The sequence below is a fragment of the Diorhabda sublineata genome, chromosome 3, assembly GCF_026230105.1.
Source record: "Diorhabda sublineata isolate icDioSubl1.1 chromosome 3, icDioSubl1.1, whole genome shotgun sequence".
NCBI classification, from domain to species: Eukaryota; Metazoa; Arthropoda; class Insecta; order Coleoptera; family Chrysomelidae; genus Diorhabda; species Diorhabda sublineata.
This window is the reverse complement of record NC_079476.1, coordinates 5,184,079-5,211,134: the sequence shown is the minus strand read 5'-3', so window position 1 is coordinate 5,211,134 and position 27,056 is coordinate 5,184,079. Positions and strand designations below refer to the sequence as shown.

Sequence of the window (27,056 nt, the reverse complement as noted above, 5' to 3'; positions counted from 1 at the left end):
AAAACATCCCCAAACCATCACAGAGCCTTCACCGTGTTTTACAGTCGATATTACAATAGTATTCGTTCGTTTTTTGACTTGCGCAAAACCACACATCGACTAGATCCAAAAAACTCTTCAACTTTGACTCATTACACCATAAAACTCACTCCCAATCTTTATGTGTCCTATTTTTATGTTCTTTAGCCCACTGTCACTTCTTAATCTAATTTTGACTTGTTAAAAAAGATTTCTTCACTGTCATCTTTCCAAAAAACCAGCTTCTCTAAATTTCCTTTCCATTGTAGAAGTACTCAAAGGAAAATCCCTAAATTCATTGTTCTGAGCTGCTATCTCTGGACCCATGTGTCGTCGATCACGTTTACTGATCAATACAATCCTGAATATTTTCTATCGCTCAAATTCCTTGTGTTTGCGTATATTTTCACGTTGTAGTTGAGGTGTTTTAATTCCGCGGCAAAGGCCCACGAATTTCAATTAGTTCGGTTGGTTGGTTCTACCCATTTTAAAACTTCCAAAAAGATGCTTTGATCCAAAAAGTATAAATCACAGCACGTTCGTGTTCATAGTAAGAAATCTTTACAATTTTCAGTCTCGTATAAAACATTTTATACAGTTTAATTAACATGTATTTTATCTTTTCATCGATGTAATAAACGTGTGTGTATATAATATGTAAGTACAAACTTCATATCGTTAATACAAACGGGAACTTCCAGTTACCTACAATAAGTAGGTCACATATCAATTCAGAAGCGTGCATTTGCATTAATACGTCACACGATTTATATCTTCATTAAGTTCCCGCTATCGCTAATGCCTTATTGCTTCCTTATAGTGAAGCACTTTGCTTTAATTAAGCTAATAGTACACACACCTTCACTCTTACTATAAATACATCGATTGTTTATCTATTTTTATATTGTTAGGTTGTTTGACGTTATAATGGAATGAAATTTCCGTTTCGGATGTAAAATTTTGTGCTAGCAAAGTGGATTTTATAATATTCGATGATTTCAAACACGATAAGTGGTAAGCAAAAACCGTGACTACTTTACTACTAAGAAGAAATCAATTTATCGAAAATCGTTTCATTCTAGTTCGTAAGTTAATATGGTTTCTAATAACGTATACCACCAATAAGAAAAAGTGTTAATACATTAATTAATATTTTAATTGATACTTAGTTCATACAATGCTCACAATAATAAAATTTCGTATACGAGGGTTGATACTTAATATTTAAGGTAAAATATTCTACGTTTTGATCAATACACTTTTTGCATGCGTGCAAGATAAAAACATGTAATTTGAACGCATAAACCGCTTCTTCAGGAGTAGAAAAACGTTGACCTCGCAATTTATTTTAGATCTGCAGGAATAAGAAGAAATCATTGGGTACCAAACAAGGGTGGATGACCCATCAATTTGATATGTTGGCTGTTCAAAAATTTTTGTTTGAACTAATGTGTGAGAGCTTGGATTGTCGTGGTGGAGATTGATTCGTCTTCTGCGATTAGATTCCTCGATTTCTTCCTCTGGCAAACAAAAGCTGGTGTAGCATCCAGAATTGACCATTCTAATGGTCTAATGGAACAGTTGAATTGCATCAACTTTTGATGGCTCGTCTTGGAAGACACATACAGTCGATTGTTGTTTAGTTTCGGGTTGTTATGCATCTTAAAGAAGTTTTTTGTTGCACCGCGAATGAATTTTTTCAGCATTTCATCGCACTAATAGACAAGAGCGTTTTTTGAGCGATTGTCAAATTATGCGATATCCAGCGCGAAAAAATTTTTTGTACAGACAAATATTCATGCAATAATAAATGTTTGCGAGTGATATTAATGCCCAAGTATGCTTCAATATCACGGCGTGTCACATGACGATCTTGCAATATCGGTTAACGCGAAGCGTCGATGTTTTCTGGCACAACAGCCGATTTCGGACGAACTTCACAAAATTCATCCTGCGATGGAGTGCGACCACGACTGATTTCGGATGACCAGCTAAACATGATGGCTCGAGATGGTACTTCATCACCAAAAGTCGAAGCGTACAGATCGGCGCACTGCTGTTGATTTAATCCACGTCGAATGTCATAGATAGAAAATAATCGCAAGCGATTTATTTCCATTTTTTTACCAAAATGAATGTTTCAAGTATCTGTAAACAACTCAAATAACACTTGTATGACAACACCGTTCACTGATAAAAATGTCAAACTTTTTGATGGCAATATCAAATTTGATATTTTCACATCAGCAGTGTTGCGATATCTCAAAACTTAAGTAGCAGTCCTCGGAGCATTCACGTATTACGTAACCTACTTTCGGGAGATAAGGGGTCTTGTAAAACGTTAAAGGACGTTACAAAGGCGAAAGGGGGTATTTAAGCAACGCGTTGCGTAATATTTTTATATTGTTTCGTTTATGTTTTACAGGGAATCCCTGGATTGTATTGTACGTTACATTTATTTTTCTTTTCTGAGTTGGGAACGCTTTTGGTTATGTTTCGGAGAATCCCTCGACTGTGTGACATGATTTTCATTTTATTATCGATCATCGATGTCGGTATTCATTAGAGTTTACATAAAAACTCATTGCTGTTATCAGTGTTAGTAAAGAGTGACTAAATATTGTAATATCCTCGAAAGTGGGAGATTTGCATTTTCGCCTATTCTTGGCATGTAAAAGTTGTCATACTAACTTACTAGCTCAATTGTTTAAAAAAAATGCCAAAGAAATTTGGAAAAGGCCACAAAGAGACTGAAGGTAAACATGAAGACGATAACTTGGTTATCGAAACGCGCGTCAGATAATGTAATTTTGAGTATTGGTGTAGTGATAGTGTTAACAGTTTATTCAGTATGAATATCATGAACGGTTCCAGAAATTCCGACGTAACATGGTTAGATGCAATCGTTATACAGTCGCCAAAATTAAGTTATTGAAACAAAAACAGGTAAGTGAGGTCAGAAAAGAATATATAGCTGTCACAAAAAAACTGGATGTGACTAAACCGGATTAAAATAGTCCCAGAGCTGGCTACAAAAAACAGGGTCGATAAGGTGCGCGACATTTCGGCTTGTAAACTGGCAGCCCCATCTTAGTACATAACCAAATGCCACTTCTTAAGGTCAGCTCAGGTCGGATATGAAAATTCCAGCAGGTTTCTAGAACAGAAAACTCATCTGAAAAACCTCCCAACGTGCGCGCGTGAAACTTTTTTATTAGGTTTTTGGAGTCTCAACTAAGAGCGGTGTGATAGTGCAAGAAGTTTTGCAGGCCGGTAAACCTCTGAAAAAAATTGAAGTAAATCGGCGTATATTTGAAATTAAAAAAAAATCATCAGGATACAATAAAAACTCGTTGAAATAAAATATTTTTCATCGCGCGCTTAATTTGATTCATTTTCCACATACTCTAGCCGCTGCCAACAACCCAAAATATACATTTACTGCGCCGATTATCAATTTATTTTGATCAAATCTTTTTAAAACTTCTGGAAATAGTTATTCTTTTTGATAAAGTTGCTCAGTATTGAGTAACGGCTCGTGGTACCCCAAGAAACTTTGAGAAACGTCGAGGCAAGATGATAATCTTGGGGCGCAATTGAATTTGATTGACCATAAATCAAAACATAAAAAGTTATCGAATCGAATAACATTTTAAGACAAACTATTATTATTTTGCGATTTTTGAATTTTTTTTCTCCAGCTTTTCCGTTTGGGAAAACCGGCTGGCATTTTCATATCCGACCTGTGCTGACCTTAAGAAGTGGCGTTTGGTGATGTACTAAGTTGGGGCCGCTAGTTTACAAGCTGGAAAGCGTGCACCTTATCGACCCTGTTTGTTGTGGCCGGCTCCCCGGCTATTTAGGCGGTCCCTATACCCTACAATAACATTGTACAATATATTTTTTTATACAAAAGATTGAAAGGCACTTAGAATCCAAACGATCAATCAAATTGCACAATAAAAGAACTGCTGCGCAATGTTTCTTAAGCTCCTTCCGGTAGTTAGCTCTGAAATAAGTCAATTTTGTCTACACATCATCTTTGCTTGCCCGTGGAAACATCTCTTTGTATTTAGACAACAATGTTTCGTAAGCATCACTTTTTTATCACGGTCATGATATTCCTTACTCTTGACATTCCACAAAGCTGGCAATTCTCTGTACAATTGGATACATTCGACGATAAACTTTCTTTTCTTAACTTTTCATTCTCTTTTACCGCCATTACTTACGCAGGCGTCTACTCCGCGTCAAGACGAAGCACAGACGAAAAAATATTGCGCAAGACGGACCCTACACAATGCAATGGAAAAATATGGTGCAATAAAAATTGAACTCACTCAAAGTTTTGTTCAATAAACGGTCAATAAAATTGCACAATTCATAATATTGTGCAATAAAATTGATTGTCTAGGGGCCGCCTAATACATATCGTGTTTCGTACTTCCTTTCGTACTCCTTGTACTCATAATGATGTTATTTTACAGGTGATGTAATATGAGATTTTGTTCAATAAAATGAAAATTGATGAAATTTCTTGTATATCTCACGATTATATCAACAACAAGGAAGATTTTTTCATTTAATTAAAATTCAATCAACAAAAAAATCCTTATTGGATTACTGTAACAACATGATTACCGTATGGATGGCATTCATAATTTCTTCAAGTAATCCGACATTATCACTTGAAGGTGATCAAATAAGATCGCACCTTTTTAAGTGGGACCGTAATAAACAAGCATTTACCGTTAAAATATATGAGAGAATTTTGATGACTGCTATTCGTACCATTTAAAGGCCATCCGAACGAAATGCTGATTACATATTCACAATTCGACACATCCTAAGTCTTTACTAAGTCGTTGAATGAACACTATAACATTTTGCTTTTATTTCAGTACCTCTATTCTAATCGATGTGTATATACAGAGCGATTCATTTTATAAATAAGAAGATTCAAACTAAAATATTCAGATATAAATTTTTTTCAAATTAACTATATACGGTGTGGAACCAAATGGAAAAAATAAATGGGGGCGTGTTTGGGAAAATGTTTGATTTGTATTAGTAAAATTATAGCTGCTATAAAAACGTATTAAACATTAAACGATTTTAACATGTTTCAATGGATTTAAGTGGACGCTATTTTGTACTATCACGTACAAACGTTAAAGGGTGTATTGTGCGCTTCAAACACACGACGAAAACGTTGTATTCCTACCACGCATTCCAACGTGATCGCGACTCATTCGTTGCGCGCCCCCATCCGCCCTGCAGCCGCTCGCAAACCGCTAGTATCATAAGACTGTAAGAGTGGATAATATCTGCTAGGTACTACAACAAATCTATATCTCAGCTCAAGCTGAGTTAGCTCAAGACCAGCAGTGAGTGTGTTCTTGATGCTTTCCATTTGCACGTTGCAATTCCAAGGAGTAGGCATATTGAGGCCTTCGAATCAACCGAAAAAAAGGCATGATTCGTTGCGGGGCTAATCAGATTGAGACTTCTTACCAATGAACGAATAACCACCCTATCCCTATTCCCACCCTTCTCTTCTCTCTAAATCTTAATCTTTATCTCTTAATCTTAGTCTTTATCAAAATATTTTAAAGAAAAGTCGAAACGTCAAATTTTATCTTCCTTCCAAATTTATCAAAAAAAAACTAATTTTAATAATTATATAATTATATAAGATCGGTTTCTTATTGGGAACGTGGCAATGAAACACCAAAGTGGACTAACTTTAATATATTTTCCGAGCTTTGGTGTTTCATTGCCCTGTTCCCAACAAGAAAGAATATTTGAGAAGATTTTTTTGAGAATACCAACTTCTAATCTAACCTTAGCGCTTTGAACAATATAAACTTCTTTAATGTAACATTATGACAGAATGCGTGCAGTAAATATCATCAAAGAGTCTAGATGAAGAGTTTTATTGACTAAAATGAATGTTACTAATATAACATCCCATTTAGGAGCCCCCAGACTTGAACGACGGGGATTAGCTTGTGCCAACGCTGGGAAACGCGACTTTGGCAAACCAATAATGGTCCAAGCCTGGTTGAAGTTTGAGTAACTTAGTCCCGGCCATCCTATAGTCAGCCAGGCTTGGCAGAATTCTAAATGAGTATATAAAGTTTTGTTCTAATATCTTATCCATAATAGGTATCTGAACATCAAAAGTATTAATTCTTTTATGCATAAAATACAATATAAAATAGTATCATTTCTCGATATGTTTAAATATTTAAATAATATTTTGACGTACATTAATTAGTAGAGTGTATTAATAGAAATTTGTCATAAAACTCATTTTAATGCCAATATATTGAAAATCTATTTTTATAAGCAACCAGCCTGGCCCACGGTTGCAGACCAGTCTTGGTCCAGGCTTGCAAACCAAGAGAGGGACATTGTTATCATCCCAGACCCACCAAGTCTGGGATAATAACGGCTTCCAAGCTGGGGCCAGAGTTGTACATACTTAGCCCTGGTCTGGGCCTATACTGGGCCCATCGTAAAATCCTATATGGGTACACTACCGACTGATTGAAAGATACATGATACAGTTATATTTTCCCCGAATAACTTCCTCAATAAAACTATATTCCTTCTCCACCCGACTGACCAACGCCTGACCCATAAAATCCGAAATTGTCTTTTTTTGATTTATAACTTTACTAACGGGTTGCAATTATTTTAATCCTGTCCAGTATAACTTGTAGCAAGTTTAAGATAAAAGCGACATTCCTAACTTCTCACACGAACCCAAAAAAGGAATGTTTCTGATCCGAGATTTAACTGAATCGATCGTCCATTCGATAATGAGGCATCAACATCTTGTACGATGCCTAATTCGTCTCTAACTGTCAAACACCTTCGCTATCTTCAATCCTAAGACACGCATATGTGGACTTTGATTCTCAAATTCAAATTTGTGTGTTTCTAAGCTTCACTTCTAGATTGATCAAAAGTTTGACGGTGGTTATTCTAATTTACACGTGGCTTTCATTGTGATTTATTCACCGCTTTGAGGTACAGTTCTTTGTTTGTAGTATTTACTGGTTTTTGAAAATTATTCTAAGAAAAAACAAGAACGATTCTATATTGTGAGTAAATAAAAGTTCGACAATAGATTTGGCATTAGTAGACAAAAATATTGAAGAATGATGTTGAGGCTAGAGATTCAGATGATTTGAAGTATATATAAGGAGATTTAGATTCCTTCATAAGATAATCGAAAACCGTTAATGGGATATACAATCTCATTTATCTATTTAATTATTCATGTTAACAAGATTGATTTTTAGGATTTTTTTTATAAATTACAAATCGGTGTCGATTGAATGGTCTCAATAAGATTCTTCAATATTAATTATGACAGGTTCCATTACTTAATCCCAACTAATTCATATTATTTTAATTTCATAAATAATACCTTTACATCTTTCATTTTAAATGTAGTATCATTTTTGCCACTCTTAACTTGAGCTTCTGACATTCAAATAAAAAATTCTATATTATTCAAAGTAAACCAGTGTTTTATATTTTGGATATTTGTTAAATCGCTTTAGAAGCTTTTTCATCTAAACTTCTTAAAACTACTTCAAAAAGTTACGCCCAAGTTACGATGCCATTTCTTATCTTGCTTTTCAAAGATAAATATTTTTTCTAAAATTTAATTTCCTTATGTATGTACAAAGGTCCGTTCAATAGTTGACTAATATTGACTTTGTTAAGTATATGTAGGTATTTTTTTGGAAACAACTGTATATGATTTTTTAGGAAAATTTAACCCGACAAAAAATAACCAATAAGACAACGTATGAAAATGATTAGTACTATTTTTGGAATTACGGAGAAGGTCACGAGAATGATTCAAAGATTTATAATTACATCGCGACACAGATCGATGCCTGCATCTAGTTAAGTATATAACAAGTGCAGTGCTGACTGTGCCCGACGTTCCACTTTGAGGCGTTACATTCTCTTCTCTCGTCATCCAGTAGTGTCATCTTTTTACTGGTGCATCTGATCGCAAGTTGCAACTCACGCGTTAATAGTCTAGACACCAAATAATTAAAATCTCAGTTTGATTTGATGTTGTTTGCTAGTGGGAAACGAATGGTACTGAATTATTAGATATTTTTACGAGATATGTATGGAAATTTTCCGATCCAACAAAGAAAAAATAAGACTTCTTTCCATAATAATTTTCAATTCTATCTTCTAAGTCTAATACACTTTTTCAAGCGATGCTCTACCCTTTTTTAACCCTTCTAAATAATAAGTGTCGTCTTTCTTCTCAAAATATTTGTTTACGAATTCGTCTAATCTATCTCTCTCTCTGCTAATAAAACTCCGAGGGAACAAAACATGGGACCAAATCTACTGAATATGATGTGTGGTAAATATATTCGATGTGCAAAATATATTTTAATCTATTACGTCACCTATTACCACTAGAGAGAAGCTTAACCAGTACCACAAGATGCGTCCAATCCTTCCAACGTTGGACGCTGGTATGATTGGTTAGGTTAGGTTAGATTAAGTATGATTAATTGTATCATGGGGTCGTAGTACGCATGTGATTCGACGAATGTTTTGCTTCCATCGTTGCCATTGGAACTTTGGCCATGAAAAGCCGATTTTTTTGACCCGCGACAAAGGAGTACCTAACATTTGAACAAAGTTAAAACCAACACCACTTGTTGTATAACTATACACACTTGTCCTATTGCGTATGAATGCTACTACGTGTTTTGTATGAAAAACCAAAGTTGCCAGTATCATTTAGTTTATTTTATCCTAAATGAATTTATATCTATTGTACGCTGTACATCACTTTTTCATTTCTTAAGGTAAGTTTAGGTAAGGTTCCATCCTTCGTTCAATATTGAGCCAACGTTGGAAGATGAATGTTGGCGCAAGCGTTAGACGCATCGTGTAGTTGCAGCACTCCATCCTGTCTTCCTTCCAATGTTCAGCAGTACGATGAAACGCGAACGTTGGCGCAAACGTTGGGCACATTGTGTACTACCGGCTTTACAATAGTTTATTTTCACACTCCAAATTTTATCAGTATAAAGATAGTTCTACACAATGTGTCCAACGTTTGCGCCAACATTCCACTTTCAACGTTGGCTGAACTTTGAACCTAAACTTATCTAAAGAAATGAAAACGTGATTATAAAGTAGATTATATTGGTAACTTATATTTCATACAAAACACGTAGCGTTCACATGCAGAAGTGTGTGTAGTTGTACAAGCGTTGGTTCCAGCTTCGTTCCAATGGTGGTGGTTCAAAAAACCGACTTTCTATGGACAACGTTCCAATGCCATTGTTAAATACAAAACAATCATCGATTGACATGCCCGCTACGACTACTCGTTACGTCTAATCATACCAGCGTCCAGCATTAGACGCAACGTATGGTAGCAGCTTAAGTATCATCCTCTAAAAAAAAGAGGTTGGGACTTTTGAGAAGCATTGTGTGAAAATAAAATCGTCGCAAGTGAAAATTTTCGTATATTTTCAAACATATCAAACTTTTACCTTTTTTTACTTTTAGGAAGTACTTCTAAGCAAACCATTCTGATTAAAGCTTACAAGCTCCAAACGGAAGTGTATAACCATTCAATCAGAATGGTTTGCTCCATCCTACTTCATACGCTTTCAAGTGTAATACTCTGGGGGTTCTGTAGTCTTTTTAGGACTTTCAGAAACTATGATCGGGCTAACCCGATAATGATAGGATGTTCGGAAACTGACCCGGATCATATCGATCGGAAACTGATCGAGTTAAGGCCTGGACACACTTATCATACATCCTTCCGATCCCACTACAATCATACAATCAAACGAGTGTCTGAGACTGAAATGATAGTAGATTTTGAACAGCGTAGTTGACACTTTTCAGACACGTGTCCGATCCCACTCCTACCTGATTCCGTTTAACGGCTGCAGAATGTGTGGATTGGAATTTACAAATTCTTGAGTTTTTGCAGTGTATTTTTTGTTACTAAATTGACCATGATGTCGGGTATAAAACAGGAAGAGCTTATTGAAAAACTGAGAAAGTAAGGAGAGTAAATTAGCCTCAAAAAAACGCCGAACGGGGTCTAGAAATAATTACTGTTCTAAAATATGTACCTTGCTTAGATAAAACTTCTTGGAGTTTAAGTCCCAACAGGTTAAACGTCGCCATCGACATTCTAAAATATTGGTAAAATTTTGTCTCGTCAAATGGGGTAAAAGTGTAGAATATTCTTCTTGTGTGTAAGCATTATCTTCTATTCTCCAAGAAATCTCTCCTGTTGTCTTCATCTCCCTTTAAACAAAGGGCAATCATGGTTAAATCGCAGTTGCTAAAATTTTGAACATTTTGCGCACAGAACCTGGCGAGGTTGGCGAATGTATCGAGCCGAAGCTGGACGGAAATAACACATGGAACATGTGTGCTCACCCGGTGATCGGAGCGGTTTGGGACAAGTGTGACCCGGTCTTTAATAGGGTCGTATGATATAATCCTTTCTGCCCTGACTGGTGCATAAATGCGATCATGTGACAGATTGTTTCATTTGTCTATGGTTTTTTGATCATTAAAACTTTTCATTTCCCTTAAATGGGTGTGTACTATTAATTCCTACCAAACATTTAGAATCTATTATATAAATAAATATCGTAGAAGAACTTACACTCAAAAAAAAGTTAGTAAAAGGTTAAAAGTTCTTGTAGATCAAATTTCCACTGAAAATTGAACGTATCGTTTGGAAACTGTGGTCTAAATTTCTTTCTGGGCTACGATCTGCAATCAGATCAGAATTATAAAAATATTTTTCTATTTTTTTTTAAATAATCGTTAAAAAACAATATCAAAAACTTCTATCATCGTATATATATCCAAGTTGTTATTTCATCACCTCGATAGTTGAGCATGTTTTTATGTTTGAAATTTACATTTTTTATAAAGTTTTTATATGACGTACAACTGGTCTATCAACTTGTAGCTTAATTATTACACATGTAGTTTAAATTCTGTAGGCTAGAACTGAAATAACAACCACCCATACCGAGTAGATCGAGATGCTTTCGCTGCTTATTTCGGAATGTTTATTTGGAATACTGTAGTTCGGAAACAGAACTCGAGTACAGCGGCTTGTAACGTTAAGTTTTACGAGCAGTTGCCAATCGCATTCGTATGTAGGTGGCTGTGTACTACGAGTTTAGAATTTGACAATAAATCGGCCCGCATTTAGTTACATCTTCAAATTTTACGATTTTTTTGTTTCCTATAAATTTTTGAATATTTTATTTTCCGCGAATGTTATGATATGTGTTTTGTACTTTTATTTTGACAGTTAGTTTTGTGATTCAATTATGTGATTTTGTTTATTGTTTTCATTTTCCTTGGATTATTTTCGACCGGAAAAAATATGTTGAAAATTCAAATGTTGGAGCAGCTTGTCAATAATGAGAATACAGGGTAAGAATGATTGTTTTTAATTTCAACACAGTGGCGCTTTTCTGAAAAGCAACTTGTTGATTTCGATTTACAGGCGGAAAATGTTTGGGTTCAGATTCATTCGAACTTCTCTTGATGTTCAAGCACTATTTTCTTCAAATACGTCAGTTAAATAAACTAAATTCAACTTCTACATTGTTAGGAATTGTTTTGATTAATAAAATTGCACAAATTTTCATAAATTTCCAGTAATCTACAGATATTTGCTTCTCCTCATTGATTAGACCATAAACTGAATGTTTATACAAACTATATCTAACTACAATTTTGTTTTTAAACGTAATTAATTGAACTTTGGTAAAAATGTTGTGATTTGGTAGAAACTGTATTCAACGTTACCATATTTGGTGAATACCAACTGTTGGATGGTAACATTGTCTGACAAAATGAATGGGGAGATTTAGCAGTCCGACATACAAAACATGTCGATTCAACGTTAGCAAATTTGGTGAATAACAACTGTTGGACAGTAACATTGTCTGACAAAATGAATGGGGATATTTAACAGTCCGACACACAAAACATGTCGATTCAACGTTAACATATTTAGTGAATACCAACTGTTGGACGGTAACATTGTCTAACAAAATGAATGGGGAGATTTAAAAGTCCGACACACTAAACATGTCGATTCAACGTTAGCAAATTTGGTGAATAACAACTGTTGGACAGTAACATTGTCTGACAAAATGAATGGGAAGATTTATCAGTCCGACACACTAAACATGTCGATTCAACGTTAACATATTTAGTGAATACCAATTGTTGGACAGTAACATTGTCTGACAAAATGAATGGGGAGATTTATCAGTCCGACACACTAAACATGTCGATTCAACGTTAGCAAATTTAGTGAATAACAACTGTTGGACAGTAATATTGTCTTACAAAATGAATGGGGAGATTTATCAGTCCGACACACTAAACATGTCGATTCAACGTTAGCAAATTTTGTGAATACCAACTGTTGGACAGTAACATTGTCTAACAAAATGAATGGGGAGATTTAACAGTCCGACACACTAAACATGTCGATTCAACGTTAGCAAATTTGGTGAATACCAACTGTTGGACAGTAACATTGTCTGACAAAATGAATGGGGAGATTTAGCAGTCCGACACACTAAACATGTCGATTCAACGTTAGCAAATTTTGTGAATACCAACTGTTGGACAGTAACATTGTCTAACAAAATGAATGGGGAGATTTAACAGTCCGACACACTAAACATGTCGATTCAACGTTAGCAAATTTGGTGAATACCAACTGTTGGACAGTAACATTGTCTGACAAAATGAATGGGGAGATTTAGCAGTCTGACACACAAAACATGTCGATTTAACGTTAGCAAATTTGGTGAATACCAAATGTTGGACAGTAACATTGTCTGACAAGATGAATGGGGAGATTTAGCAATCTGACACACAAAACATGTCGATTCAACGTTAGCAAATTTGGTGAATACCAACTGTTGGACAGTAACATTGTCTGAGAAAATGAATGGGGAGATTTATCAGTCCGACACACTAAACATGTCGATTCAACGTTAGCAAATTTGGTGAATACCAAATGTTGGACAGTAACATTGTCTGACAAAATGAATGGGGAGATTTAGCAGTCCGACACACTAAACATGTCGATTCAACGTTAGCAAATTTTGTGAATACCAACTGTTGGACAGTAACATTGTCTAACAAAATGAATGGGGAGATTTATCAGTCCGACACACTAAACATGTCGATTCAACGTTAGCAAATTTGGTGAATACCAAATGTTGGACAGTAACATTGTCTGACAAGATGAATGGGGAGATTTAGCAGTCTGACACACAAAACATGTCGATTCAACGTTAGCAAATTTGGTGAATAACAACTGTTGGACATGGTACTATTTTTTACATATGTATATATTTTACAACGTAAATGTCGGTTATATATTATATAATAAATATGTTTAGTTAATTGTAAATAATAATTTAATAATAAATAGTAATTAATAATAGTAATAATATCAATTATTTTTCCAATAAAATATATTACGATTCAATATTTTAAACACATACACATACTTAAAAGCAATATACCATGTATATCTGTATCTATAAATGTATCTATAAATAGAGGAAGTTTTTTTCCAATTTATTTATCTTCATTTATTTCCACGGACAAGTGTGTAGTCCAAAAATATATTTCTATATGAGGGTTGCCTTCTAAGTTCTCACAATCGAAAAATAGATAGCGTATTTATGAACATTGACGTTTGTTATTGCGAAGCAAGTGTCAATTTAGAAATTGATTGAGTAAATTATTGCTATTAAACGTTTAAAATAAGCAATTCTGTTTGATTTTTAATTATTTCAAAAACAACATCATCCAAAAACCATGCATGGAATCGCTTCGTGCAGCTGAAGCACCATCAGAGAAGACTGTTGACCGAATTTTGCAATGTTCGTGCGTCCGTCACTGATGAATGTCGAGGTTAACCAAAATTGTCATTCCGTGAAACATCCATGCCGTGTGCAATATTATTAAGAAGATCAGCTTGTTACTTATAGACAGATAGTGGTATCGCTGACTACAATTTTCCATAAGCATTTAGGTGTGAGAAAGATATGTTCCAGATGGATTACGCATGCCAGCTCCCATAAAGCACGTCAAACAACTGAATATTCTAAGAAGAAAAACATTGTTTTCTACTATCAAATAAAAGATGCGGTGGCAGCGATTTTCATCATCTAAAGAAGACTTTCAAAAGCATATTCCGACGAAATAAGCTTAAGAGGTGAAAAAGGTTCCCAAAATTGTTTTTAGCGTACACCCAAATGTATAAACCTAAGGGAGAATATTTCAAAAAGCAATAAGAGACTTTGCTTTTTGTAATAGACAACCCTCGTGTCTGAAGGAACTACTCAAAATGTGGTTGCTGGTAGTCACCAAATATGTTAAAGTCAGACAACAATGTGTAAAAACATCACATTATGTGTCATTGCTAAACTGATATGTTTTCTGGTTTGGCAAAGGCATAATTTTAGAATTATGTCCTTCTTTTCTTACTTAAATTTACTGGCAATATTTTTTTTATGTTGCAGCTCGTGCACTGAAGATTTTATGTCCAAATTTTTTACCCCCAATTGGAATTTCTTCAATAAAAGATTCCGATTGTAATTGTGTCAGTGTGGAGAAACTACTAATAACTAAATGACGCTCTATTCTCAACTTCCACATTGATTTCAAATCTAAAAAACTGATATTTACATATTCAATTCCACATACGATATGAATAAAATTATACTTTAACTATAGGATGGTTCTTCGAAGGGTATTGCAATTCTTGAAGCTCTGATTTGTAAAGAAATAATAAAAACTTCAATAACTCAAAATTTTCAGTCAATGAAATGAATTAGTGTTTCTCTTTTACTATTTCTGCGTGTCCTGGTTTGTCTCCATTGGGATCATCTTTTTCCATTTTGGAAAACTCATTTAAGACTCTTACCATTTTCATTTTATATCCAAATAGCCCTTTAGATGATTGGATTCTTCCAATTGATATCTCATTTCACTCCACCGTTTCGTTTTCTTCATTCTGATAAACTATTTGGTCCCTTGAGAAGGTTGCAGACGCTCCATATTTCTTAAAACTCAATGAACTTGTAGTCTCAATTCAAAAAATAGAGTTGATAACGTTTCATTTGAATTTAAAACACTTTTTGATTATAACAAAGGACTATCTGAGGTAACAATAGTTTTTTTCTATGTTTCCATTCATTTTTATAAATTAATAATCTCTCACATTGGCCTAAGTACAGTGATCTTCAAAAAAGTGCAGCTGGATAGTAAACTCCAGTAGTTTTGTTGGAGTTGTTTGTGATGGTTTTCTCCTCAATCTGGAATCGATTAGTTCGTGTAATCTAAATTCGAAAATCTGTCGAACTCAGTCAAAAAATTGTTACTTAATCTATGAAAATTGAAATGTTTAGGGAAATGGGTTTCTTGGAAAAAAGAATTACCCGCATTTGTTGGATAAGAAATATGTTTATGAATTAGAATAATTAAATTGATTAAATTGTCTCGAACCACAATATTACAAGTTTTTGATGTAGAACTTACGAGTTGAATTTTTTGAAAACAATGCAAAATAAAAAAGGTCAAATCGACGAAACAGTTTATGTTAATACAAAATATTAACAGACTACACCTAAATGAGTAAATATTTATGCAAAACCAAGGAAAATACAAACATATTAGTACAGAAATAATTAGGTAATACAATAAAGTCAACGAGATAACCTAATTGAAGGTTAAACTATTTGTTATTACATGCCTTAAGTTTGTTGTACGGAAAGGTGTCCTATAGTATCCAAATTTCGTATTCTGAGTGTTGAAAAATTGGAAAGTACACGCAATCCACAAAATTTCTTCCAGTTACCCTGACAATGACTAATAATCTAAATTTTTATTAATCAATTGATTACATGAAAATGATTTTAAGTTAATGATATGACTGACCACCACTGGTGTGCAACCAGCCATGTTAATATATTTCTATTTCACGTATAATTATTATTATAAAAATGATAATGAATATATTTAGATTCACTGTTTATTATATGTTGAAACGATTGGCATGGTGAGCTCAAAAAATATAGAATGTCATAATTTCAACAGCCAAAAAACAAGCGTTATATTAGTTGCATATTTTATATTATGAAAAATACTGCTTGAAGAATGAGACTGTCCAGAAAGAAATAGAAACGTGAAGATATCGTTCAAAATATTTTTACTAGAACAGTAGTGTCAAATTAGGATTACAGTACCAAAAATATAACAAATACTGAGCTGATAGATAAAGTTAGTGTAGTCACTTCACTCCGGAATCAAAACGATCATCATTTGAGTGGACTGCAACCGGTGAACCACGTCGGAAGCGAAGGCACAACAATCAACTGGGAAGTTTATGGCTTCAGTATTTTGGTATGCGCATGGTATATTGTTCATCGACTATCTCAAAAAGGGAGATAGCGATTACTAAATAGAGTTGAATAGTTTCAATACAAAAATCAAGTAAAAACGGCTGTCGAGGAAAAAACCACTGTTTCACCAAGACAATGCACCAAGTCACAAATCGATGCCAACGATGGTTAAATTGAACGAATTACACTTCGAATTGCTTCCCCATCAACCATATAGTCACAGTCTTTCTTAAAATTTCTAAAGAATAATTTTTTTTCGGAAGCAATATTTTGGAACAATTAGAACAAATTCATTTCAATGATCATAATCCCGATGGCTGGAAAGTGTGGTGCTAGCTCAAAAATAATTTTTGACAATTTTATCTAAAAGTTTCATTCTCTAAGTCATTTTCGAACAAAGTAGAACAAATCTAGAGCAGCTTGGAAGAAACCTCAAAATTTTTGTCACTTCAAAGTGCGATGCCAACTTGGGGGTCATAATTTCTTTGTGTTGCAACCGTCATATTATCAATATAAATATAACAAAGATGATAAACTAGTTTTTGTTTTGTTATTTTCTTCATATCCCGATTTGTATCACTTTATTTTCTCGTCAATTCATTCTTGTTGTGTGTTTCATCTCAATTATGTAGATCTTCATTTCCATGTCCATAACTCCATATCATAGATTGCTCTTTTTTACAATGTCATGATTTATTCAATCTATCTTATTATTTCCACCGTCAGTTCGTTATTTCATTGTATACTATTGTGTGGATATTCACAAAAATATTGATTGACATACACTTTTCCCAGCGATGTTCAAATACTTTACACTTTTCATAATAGCCGAGCCATTGTTTCAAGCCTGGGAACAGAAAATAATCTGCGGGGAGTAAATCTGGCTAATAGAGTGCATGAGATAGCAATTCAAACTTTAACTCATTAATTTTGGCAATTGCAATAGCGGATGTGGAAGCTGTTACATTGTTTTGATGGAACAATACTAGCCAAATGCGTGATTTCTTCGCTTAAACGTTACAATAAGCTCGGATAATACTCGCTGTTGATAGTTTTTCCTTTTTCAAGATAGCCAATGAAAATTATCTCACGCGCATCTAAAAAAACCGACGCCATGATCTTGCCTGCAGATGCAGGTCTTTGCCTTCTTTGGAGCGGATTCTCTCTTCTTAGTCAATTATTTTGATTGTTCTTTAGTTTCGGGTATGAAGTTATGGATCCACTTTCATCCATGGTTATGAAACGGCGCAAGAATTCGCCTTTATTTCTGTGGAACATTGCCAAACACTCGATAGAAACATCTTCACCACGCTGCTTTTGTTCCACAACTTTCTTATGTCCAAATATTCAAAACCAAATACGCGATGTATCACACTTTTTGAAATACCTACTATATGTTCTAACTTGTACACTCGACGATCATCCAGTACCGCTTTGTGTATTGCCATCAACTTTACTGGAGTCGTCACCTCTTTGGTCGACCACTGCGATACTGGTCTTCGCAGGTCGTACGGCCTCGTTTAAACTCTGCTGCCCAATATTCTACTATTGATATCGAAGGATTAGTTTCAACCAGAGTAGTTCATCTAGCTCAGCTTTCATATTGGTTTGGCTAATGCCTTTCAAATAAAAGTATTGTATCACATAACGATGACCAATTTTTTCCAAGTTTACAAATTCACTCATAACGTCCACTATTGATGGCAACCAAACAAATACTAAACAACGTGTCGTCTAATACAGTGGTATTTTCCAAGCAACTACCGCTATCTCTAGGTCAGGCCAGGTACTTCTGGGACCATCCTTGTTTATGCTACAGAAGTCAACTATACTTATATATATATAAGTTTTGTCATATATCAGACTAGATTTAAATCCCACGTAACGTCATTGTATGATGTAGCTGTTTTATTATCAAACAAAGCAAACTGTTGTAGAAAGAGTTGCTTTCTACTCACTCCACTGTACGAGCACTCTAAGCGAGTACTCTGCTGCGATATAATTTACACTACCACCATGAAAGGGAGCTTTAACTTAAGTTTATGGATTCGTTACTCAACTTGAGGATTCTAGAGGAAAAACTACCGAAAATCTAGGGTAACAAATGTTTATTCCGCATTTAGGTTTTTGAGTGGTGTAGGCGGTTTGACAAAGGTATGAAACGTAGACGATCGGAACCAAAGATATCCATCAGATTCATAACTAAGGACAAATTTGTATATAAATCCGTGCTTACCGTTATCTGGACATCATAACCTTAGCGAGACTTGACGGGACGCGCTTAGTATGAAACCAGATTTACACATTCTCTTTGTTTTAATGGTTAAGTTAACATTTCCAATTCAAAAGCGTCCGACTTGACTGAACGCGAATGGACTAAACTGGCTTGGTGCGAAATGGGCTTTAGAGTGCGAGATTAATAGGTTATTTTATTATAATAAGTTGAAACAGTTCATTTTATCTTGTCTGTGAACACGTTCCTTACAAAATAAGACATTCCCTTGTTAGAATATAAACCCCACTAGTTCTTGCGCCCTATTACTTAATTATTGTGAAATAGCTGAATGAGATAATATTCTAAGTAAAAACTAACAGATGATAACAATGGAACTGTGTGAGGAATGGCAGGTGAAGTACATTGGCAATAAAACATTTACTGTAATCGTTGATATCAAAAAGATGTATAACATTTGTTTATTAGTATCTACACCTCGTACATCAAAGGTTGATGTATTATTATTTACAGTGGTTAAGAAAAGCTCGTAAATAAATACGACGTGTGACATTTGCTTCCAACATTTTCAATAAGATGGAAGCAATCGATACGAATATCGCTATTTCAATAATAGTTGTCAGATTTCAAGGAGCGCATTGAATTTTTCCATCGTCAATGCTCCAAGCCAGACTTTCACGACTGAATTCCCTCAATAAATTCAATGGAAACCAAAGAGCGTTCACACAACGACATCAAATAATTGTTGAATTCCTCATATGAATTACAATTTGACAATCCGTAAGAAATATTTCTCAAATATAACTTCCAAACTAAGTGATACAAAGCGACTTGACGACAATGAATCATTCTGAAAATTCCATTTTAGGAGTTTTGGATATTTGATGGTCTTTTATAAAAAATTTAAATTCCATCAAAAGATTAGTCAAGCTCTTTTTTCATTCGAACTTAATTTGACATCTACTGATTGATGAAGTTCCCAGTTAGACATATAACATAACTTAAAGCAAGGGCGTGCCATAATATTTTACTGCTACCACTAAACCAACGATTACACAGATTGTAAACTTAGTAAAAACTGGTCACTGAAGACGATAACTTGGTTTTCGAAACACGCGTTATACGATGTAATTGATAATGTTGTTGTAGTTGTTGCAGTAAATATTTTCAACGGTTAAAAAATTTTTTAACAACATAAGTGTGTATGAATATACCACCGTGTCAAAAAATTAATGGTGATCGGCTAGAGAACCATACAATCAAAATCAAAATAAAAATGAGAGTGAAATTTGAAAAAACTACATTCTGTTCAATTATGTCACCATAATTTTTTATTGGTAATTCAAGCTACGTTGTGCAAATAAATGGGTGTTTTTCACCTGGTACATATATATAGTGCTCATTTTTGTCTAAATGGAATAACGCTGTTTAACATGCATCTATTGAAGTAATTATTTACGACAACGACGCAATTGAGTACACTCCGAGGAAAAGGAATATGTTATCACGTCACTTCCGAAGCCGAGAAAATAATACATTAGCATTTATGTCACACTTTCCAATTAAAGCATCTAAAGAATATAGATTTCTAAATATATATGGTTACTCAAATAGACCAATATTGTTTCTATACGAGGGCAGCGATTAAGTTTCGAGATTTGGCAACACTGAAATGAATCTGTCAAATCTAACATTGTCATCATACAGTTTGACATTTTTGAGTTGTTTACAGATACTTGAAACAATCATCTTGGTTGAAAAAGGGAATTAAATTAGACGTGGATTAAACTAACAATCAAATGGTTTCGACTTTTGGTGATGAAGCACCGTATTTAGCTGGGTTTCCGAATTCAATATTGGTCGCATTTCGCTACAGGTCATCCAAAATCGGCTTTTGTACCAGAAAACATCGATGTTGTGGCATTTGGCTGTCAAATCGCGGTGTTTCAAAAGAGCAATGTAGAACGGTCAATTCTCAATGGTACACCAGCATTTGTTTGACAGAAATGCTTAAAAAAATTGAGAAAACTCATCGCAGAAGACGAATCATTCTACACCACGTCAGTGCGTGCTTTCACACATCAGCTTAAACGAAAACGTTTTTGGAAAGTCAAAACATCGAATTGATGGATCATCTGAAATACAGTCCATGTTTAGCAACAATGTTATCTTCTTATTCCTGCAAATCAAAAATAAATTGCGTGGTCAACGTTTTTCGACAACAGTGTGCCGATCAACTCGCTCCAATTTTTGGCTATAAAGCAGCATATCGAGCCCCCGGTTTTCCGAATTCCAATCGTTGTCTCATTTCGCTACAGGATGAATTTCGTGAATAAACTGTTAATGCGTTAAAATCACATGTTTTAGAGATACCTCAATCTAAATAGAAAAATTGGTTGCTATATATATTTGTTTTTATTTGTTTCCCTGAAAATTTGAGTAGCAACCCTCATATAATATTTTTATATCTTTTCTAAATTTACGTTGATGTCAGCCAATTTAAGGGATTTTAAATCAAGTGATCAGATCTGTACATTTAAATGAAGCTGCTAAAACATCAGAAATGGAAATAATGTGATGAAATTTCTATTTCAAGCTATTCGAACCAAGACTAAGATAGATTGTAGAAATAAAGGCAACAAGAAAATACGTTACACTATTGATGGGAAACTATTGGAGAAACAATTGGAGAAAACGAATAACAATTTCAATCTTGGCGAGTCTTCACTTGAATTCAAATAAAAAAAAGTTTAAAGTTCATTGAAATGACAAGAAATTTAATAATATTTTCGGAAATTGGCAGTTTTTGAACTATAAAAGATTCCAAACAACTTTTGAAAACCATCCCTTTATTTAATAGAAATTTACAACCTTACGGAAGAATTTTTTACTTGGTGATAAACATACAAGAAACCAGAAAATGAGAAAAAAAGTCAAACAATTCTGATGATACTTTTAATGAAACTGAATTGGCTCCGTAAAAATTAAATCGCCTCAGTAATGTTTGTGCCTATCTACACCGTGTCTTGGCCCTTGGTCGAGTAATATACTAGCTAGTCGAAAGGGCGAAAATCTTGAGTAATATCCCTGTCTATTTGTGTCATCTTTTTATAATAATTTGCAGTTTTTCTATCTCGTCTATCCAAATTTTTGTTAATGCTTCCATATTTCTGTAATTTTCTGCCATAATTACTATGTCGTCTACTATACTAAGCCTTCTATGTTTAGTGGGATCATGTTAAGTCATCCTATGTTCTTTTGTAGGTGTCTCATCGGTTTCTTCATACTATTCAATATTTCATTCAATGTTAGTATGAACAATAGTTGGCTTATACTGCTTGCATGTTCTATCCCTTTATCCATCATAAAGATTTCTGATCTTTGTCCATTCAATTGTACTTTTCCTTTTTCTCTTTTATATACGCTTCTTGTGATAGTTTTTATTATTTTAGTATGTCTAATTTATTTAATATATTCCACATGTTGTTTCTTTGGATCGAGTCGAATGCTGCTTTCAGATCTATGAACGTTAAGTGTAGTGTTTCTCCATTTTCGGAGCGTCTACATTTCTTCGTATGAAAATTTTATCTATTGTTTATCTTCCTTTTCAGAATGCTCCTTGTTCTTCTTCCAGTTTCTCATCTACTTCTTCTTTTAGTCATCTTTGTGTATATCTTGTGGAACACTGAATCTAGACATATTTATCTGTAGTTTTAACAATTTGTTTATTCCCATTTCTTGTGGATCGGAACTAAAAAATCTCCTTCCATTCTTGTGGTTTTCTGATGTGTCTAATTTGTTTAATATATTCCACATGTTGTTTCTTTGGATCGATTCGAAAGCTGCTTTCAGATCTATGACTGTTAAGTGCAGTGTTTCTCCTTTTTCGTAACGTCTCTCTATTATATTCCTTAGTAACAAAAAATTTATCTACTGTTTATCTTCCTTTTTTGTGGAACATGATGTTAGGCATATTTGTCTGCAGTTTTAACAATTTTTTTGATTTCATTTCTTGTGGATCGGAAATAGAAAAGTCTCCTCCCATTCTTGTGGTTCTGAATCTATTTTATCTCGCTTTGTTGATTTCCTCCTCTTCCTTTTTGGAAAATTATATTAAAGTGTGTAGTTTGGAAGACAATGAAATTTCATGTTTTATTAATGGTAACGCCACTGACTGATGTATCGAAAAGACAGAATTTATGACGTTATAAACGTTCTTCAAAAATTACAAGAATAGTGGCATTCTGAATTAAAAAGACAGGCTACTAATTATAGCAACGATTTATAAATTCTCAAAACGGTTTATACAAAAACGATGTGTGATCAGCTCCGTTATGTTCATGTAATTAGATAGAATGCGGCACTACGCTTCAATAAGAAGGCCTTCGAGAAAATTTCTTGGTTTTGTAGATTTGCAACCGAATAAATTGTTAGTAGAATTGACGATTTTAGTATTTATATACAATCGGTAACCTCTGACAATGTTTTGAAGGAACAGCTGCATCTTGAGTATACTGTGATGTTATTATAATCCTTATTCGCTACTCATCACTAGAAGATGTACGGACAAAAAGGAATAATATTCAAGAAAGATCACGGTTTGGTTTGTATAGTCCAGTCATTTTAGGTTTTATCTGCGGAAAAATTCCTATTGAGCTAAATTTTTATATACATCTTTATTACGATGTGGTAATAATGATTTGAAAAATCGAAATCTGTATCGTGTTGGATAAAAAATTCATTCTTTCAGAAGTTAATAGTCTAGGAGAGGTCAATGCTGCCGTGTGCAATCATAGGGCCAAAGATAAAACATTGGTTCTTATGTATTTTGAGCCGCTGAATCCAAATATGCCCGGAGTTTTTGCGAAGAACTGGCACGTTTTGTTTGAATCGCAATTATTTAAACAAATTATGACCAAATGGTCTACACGGATACCTCAAAGACCGAAGATGGAGTTGGATCATCTGTAACATCAGATCGGATCCCATAAAATTTCCTCTTTCTGTAGTGTTCACACTGGTGAACTATTCGCAATATTACAAGCTTCTGCAACAGTTCAACAGATTCATGCTTAGCAATATGCACAGATTCCGTATTCCATAAAAAATGCGTACACCGGACATCCTTTAGCCCAAGATATACATGACATAAATGAACTATTCAGAAATCAAAATACTTTCTTAACTATTATATGAAACCACTTCTCTCACCTCCATGACCGCGAAGATTTAAAAGCATAAATAAAAAATCTAAATCGTAACCCCTGGCAAAGTCATTGGAATCAAGTTATTTCGGCTCTACGTGACATTCAACCAACAGTTAAAAAATCTATTAAGTTTGAATTATCCAGACGAAATATGGTTGTAATTCGCAGACTACGTATTGGCCACACACATAGTTTCTAATGTCAGGATCTCCTCCGTCAAACTGTCAACATTGCCAAACTTTTGTTATTTTTCCGTATAATGCGTTTGGCACTTATCGCGAGTGAAAATTAATCGCTTGCTCAAGCGACAAGCACGACAAGCCTTGATCATCGCGCGACAAACGCAGGCGGTTCTGTTCTGGCGCGTATTTTGTGTCGCAAATTTACTATCTACCTTAACAAAACAACAACAAAACTTTGGCATTAATATTAACAATATTATTCCATTTCATAAGTTCTCAAATTACAACCTGGTTGAATGTAACGCATTTAAACAAAATTTTGACTAGTTAATGGGTTTATCGGGACAAAAAATGTGATGTTACCGAATTACCTTCTACTTCAGCATCTATCAAGTTACATATACTTAGACCTTTTGTATAGATATGAATTTCAGAATGAATTGATTAATTCCAAAGAGAGCGCACGTCTTAATGCCTCCTATCAATGGATAGCAATTTGTCGATGTAAAGGTTGCATTTCAGAAAAATCTTGTTGTTGCGTCAGAACTGGCATTAAATGTTGTTCATTCTGTTCTTGTCATATAATAAAAACAAAAATAACGTGCAAAAATAAATTGAACAATACTGAAACAAACAACAGCATGTGCGTAGACATGTAATACTAACTTTGATATAAAATTATAATGTACATCAAATATTTATTCAATAAGAAAACTATATTCTTCTCTATGATTTGAGAATATCTTAATGGATCTCTTTTTAAGGCAGATAGTAGATTAACGACATAAAATGCGCGCACGAACAGAGCCGCCTGCGTTCGGCGCGAAGTGATCGAGGCTTGTCGCCACGCGCTGCGACGTTAAGAAAGCGCTTAATTGTCAAACGCTGGACCTTCACTAACATCCAAAGTATACCAATTTATAGAGTAAGGTTCAAAGAAAAAATACCATTTTTCAACTTTAAAATGTGTTCAGTTGTTCAAAAGTTATTAACATCGAAAGTTAGTAAAAATCGTTGATTTTTCGACTTTCAAAAATTTTTAAATATGCTCTATACGTAAAAATAACAAGAGACCTCATATTCGTAAAGTGAATCATATTTGTATAAAAAATTGTCCGACTGAAAAAATCATTTATTCATAATTTGTGTAAACAATTGTGATTTAAAACAAAACGTAACAGTTCTTCGCAAAAACTCATATTTGAATTCAGCGGCTCAAAATACATAAGAACCACTGTTTTGTCTTTGGCCCTATGTTTGTACAGGGCAGCATTGACCACTCCCGTACTATCAAAAGGTCACGAACATCAGTTTTTCGTAAATATCTTGCGATCTATTGCTCGGAGATCAATATCGGTTATTATAAAAATGTTTCTAGTAAAATTATATACAAAAAAGTTCTTTTGCATTTGTAAAATCAACCATTTTTGGAGTAGAGCGCTGAAAAAGCGACTATATCATGACTATGCACTCGTTTCCTCACCACCTACGAGGTATGCTTTTTTTAACACGTCGACTGCCAACACAATTTCCACAATTCCGTTTAATCGCATTAAATCATTAAAAATGATAATTAAAATAAAAAGTCATTACTGAAAGGTGTAGAAAATGTAGTATTTTAAAAAAACTTTTATTTCTTAGTTGAATTATGCAAAAAAAACTCTTCAGGGGAGGTGAATTATGAGTTATTTTGTAGTTGGCAGTTAACGTGTTAAATGGTTTCCCCCGTAGGCATAATCCATCATATTTAATAAAAAGTTTTCTTATTCAAGAATAAATAATTTTTTATTGGAATTAAGTGAAATACAAAAAAATTAACTTATATATAGTCCAGGAGCCAGGTGAAAATTTGGTTAATTATTTCTTTTTGAAAGATAATTAGTTATATGCAACCGAGAGTTATGTAATAGAGCCTAGAAAACGTCAGCTGCAGCTTGGTGGGTGAGATAAGCGGCAGTAGCCTCCCACGCACGACAAAAAAAGGAATTCAGTCATATCCTCCCAATTGAAAATTTGTGAGCTGATTGTTAATATACTGTTGTGATATATAAAAAAAATCAGCTGGCAGAGAGTCGAGGAAAACCTGGTCAGCTGATGCTTAACTCCTACATAATAACTTCAGTTGACGGTTTTTCCACCGAGATATAGTCAGCTCACCAATATATTTAGTTACATCTACATAGAAGCTATCATCAATAAAATTTTTATTTGAAAGAAAATCACTGAAAATATAATTTTTTTTTCATGTTCGAGGCATCTACTGACTTATAATACACGTCCTGTATTTCTGTTGCTGGTTTTCGGACTAATATTTTTTTTATTCATTACCGATATCTTCAGTAACAGTTGCTGACAAAACGTAGAGTGGACTCATTTCTAGATTTGAATCTCCATCATTTGTTGACCCTGCGTTTGAGCATGACTGGCCACGGCAATGTCCACAAACTTTTTAACACCTCAATCCAATTTTTTCGCATCCACTTCTACCGCCACAACCGTTCGTAGAATTACATAAAATGGTGTTAAGTATATCATCAGGTGCTGGTGGTAATAAAGTCGTTATTGGCTGTTTTTGACCAATTTCTCTTCCTAGCTAGGTTTGTTTTTGATAATATACTCGATAAATATGTTGTTGAGCTGCTGAAGAAGTGATAATGAAGGAAATTTCACAACTGTACTTTGTATGTGCAAAACTACAGTATGTGCAATTATCTATCGACTGTTTTGAGTACTGCTAGTAGAAAATGTATTCCAGCATTGACAATGACATCCCAAGAGCAATTTTCTTATTGGACTGTTTCTGCAAAATTGTTTAAATTGGGTCTTTTCTCAAACATCCTCATGACTATCAATTTGCCTTTCCCAAAAAGTGCTGAAGTTATATCACATCCGGTCATGGCATGTAGAAACAGAAAAT

The 27,056-nt window shown here is 34.2% G+C and overlaps 1 protein-coding gene across 2 annotated transcripts in view; it reads left to right on the top strand.

Moving 5' to 3' along the window:
- LOC130441391 (rap1 GTPase-activating protein 1) overlaps positions 1 to 27,056 on the top strand; it is a 990,184-nt gene that overhangs the window by 246,127 nt on the left and 717,001 nt on the right. Inside the window, exon 1 of one of the 2 annotated variants that reach the window (XM_056775057.1) lies at positions 11,205 to 11,508. The exons of the other annotated variant lie outside the window; for it this stretch is intronic. Within the exon in view, the coding sequence (XP_056631035.1) occupies positions 11,459 to 11,508 (50 nt within the window). The 5' untranslated portion in view covers positions 11,205 to 11,458. Of the gene's footprint in view, positions 1 to 11,204; positions 11,509 to 27,056 lie in introns of those variants that run through there. 2 annotated transcript variants of the gene reach the window in all.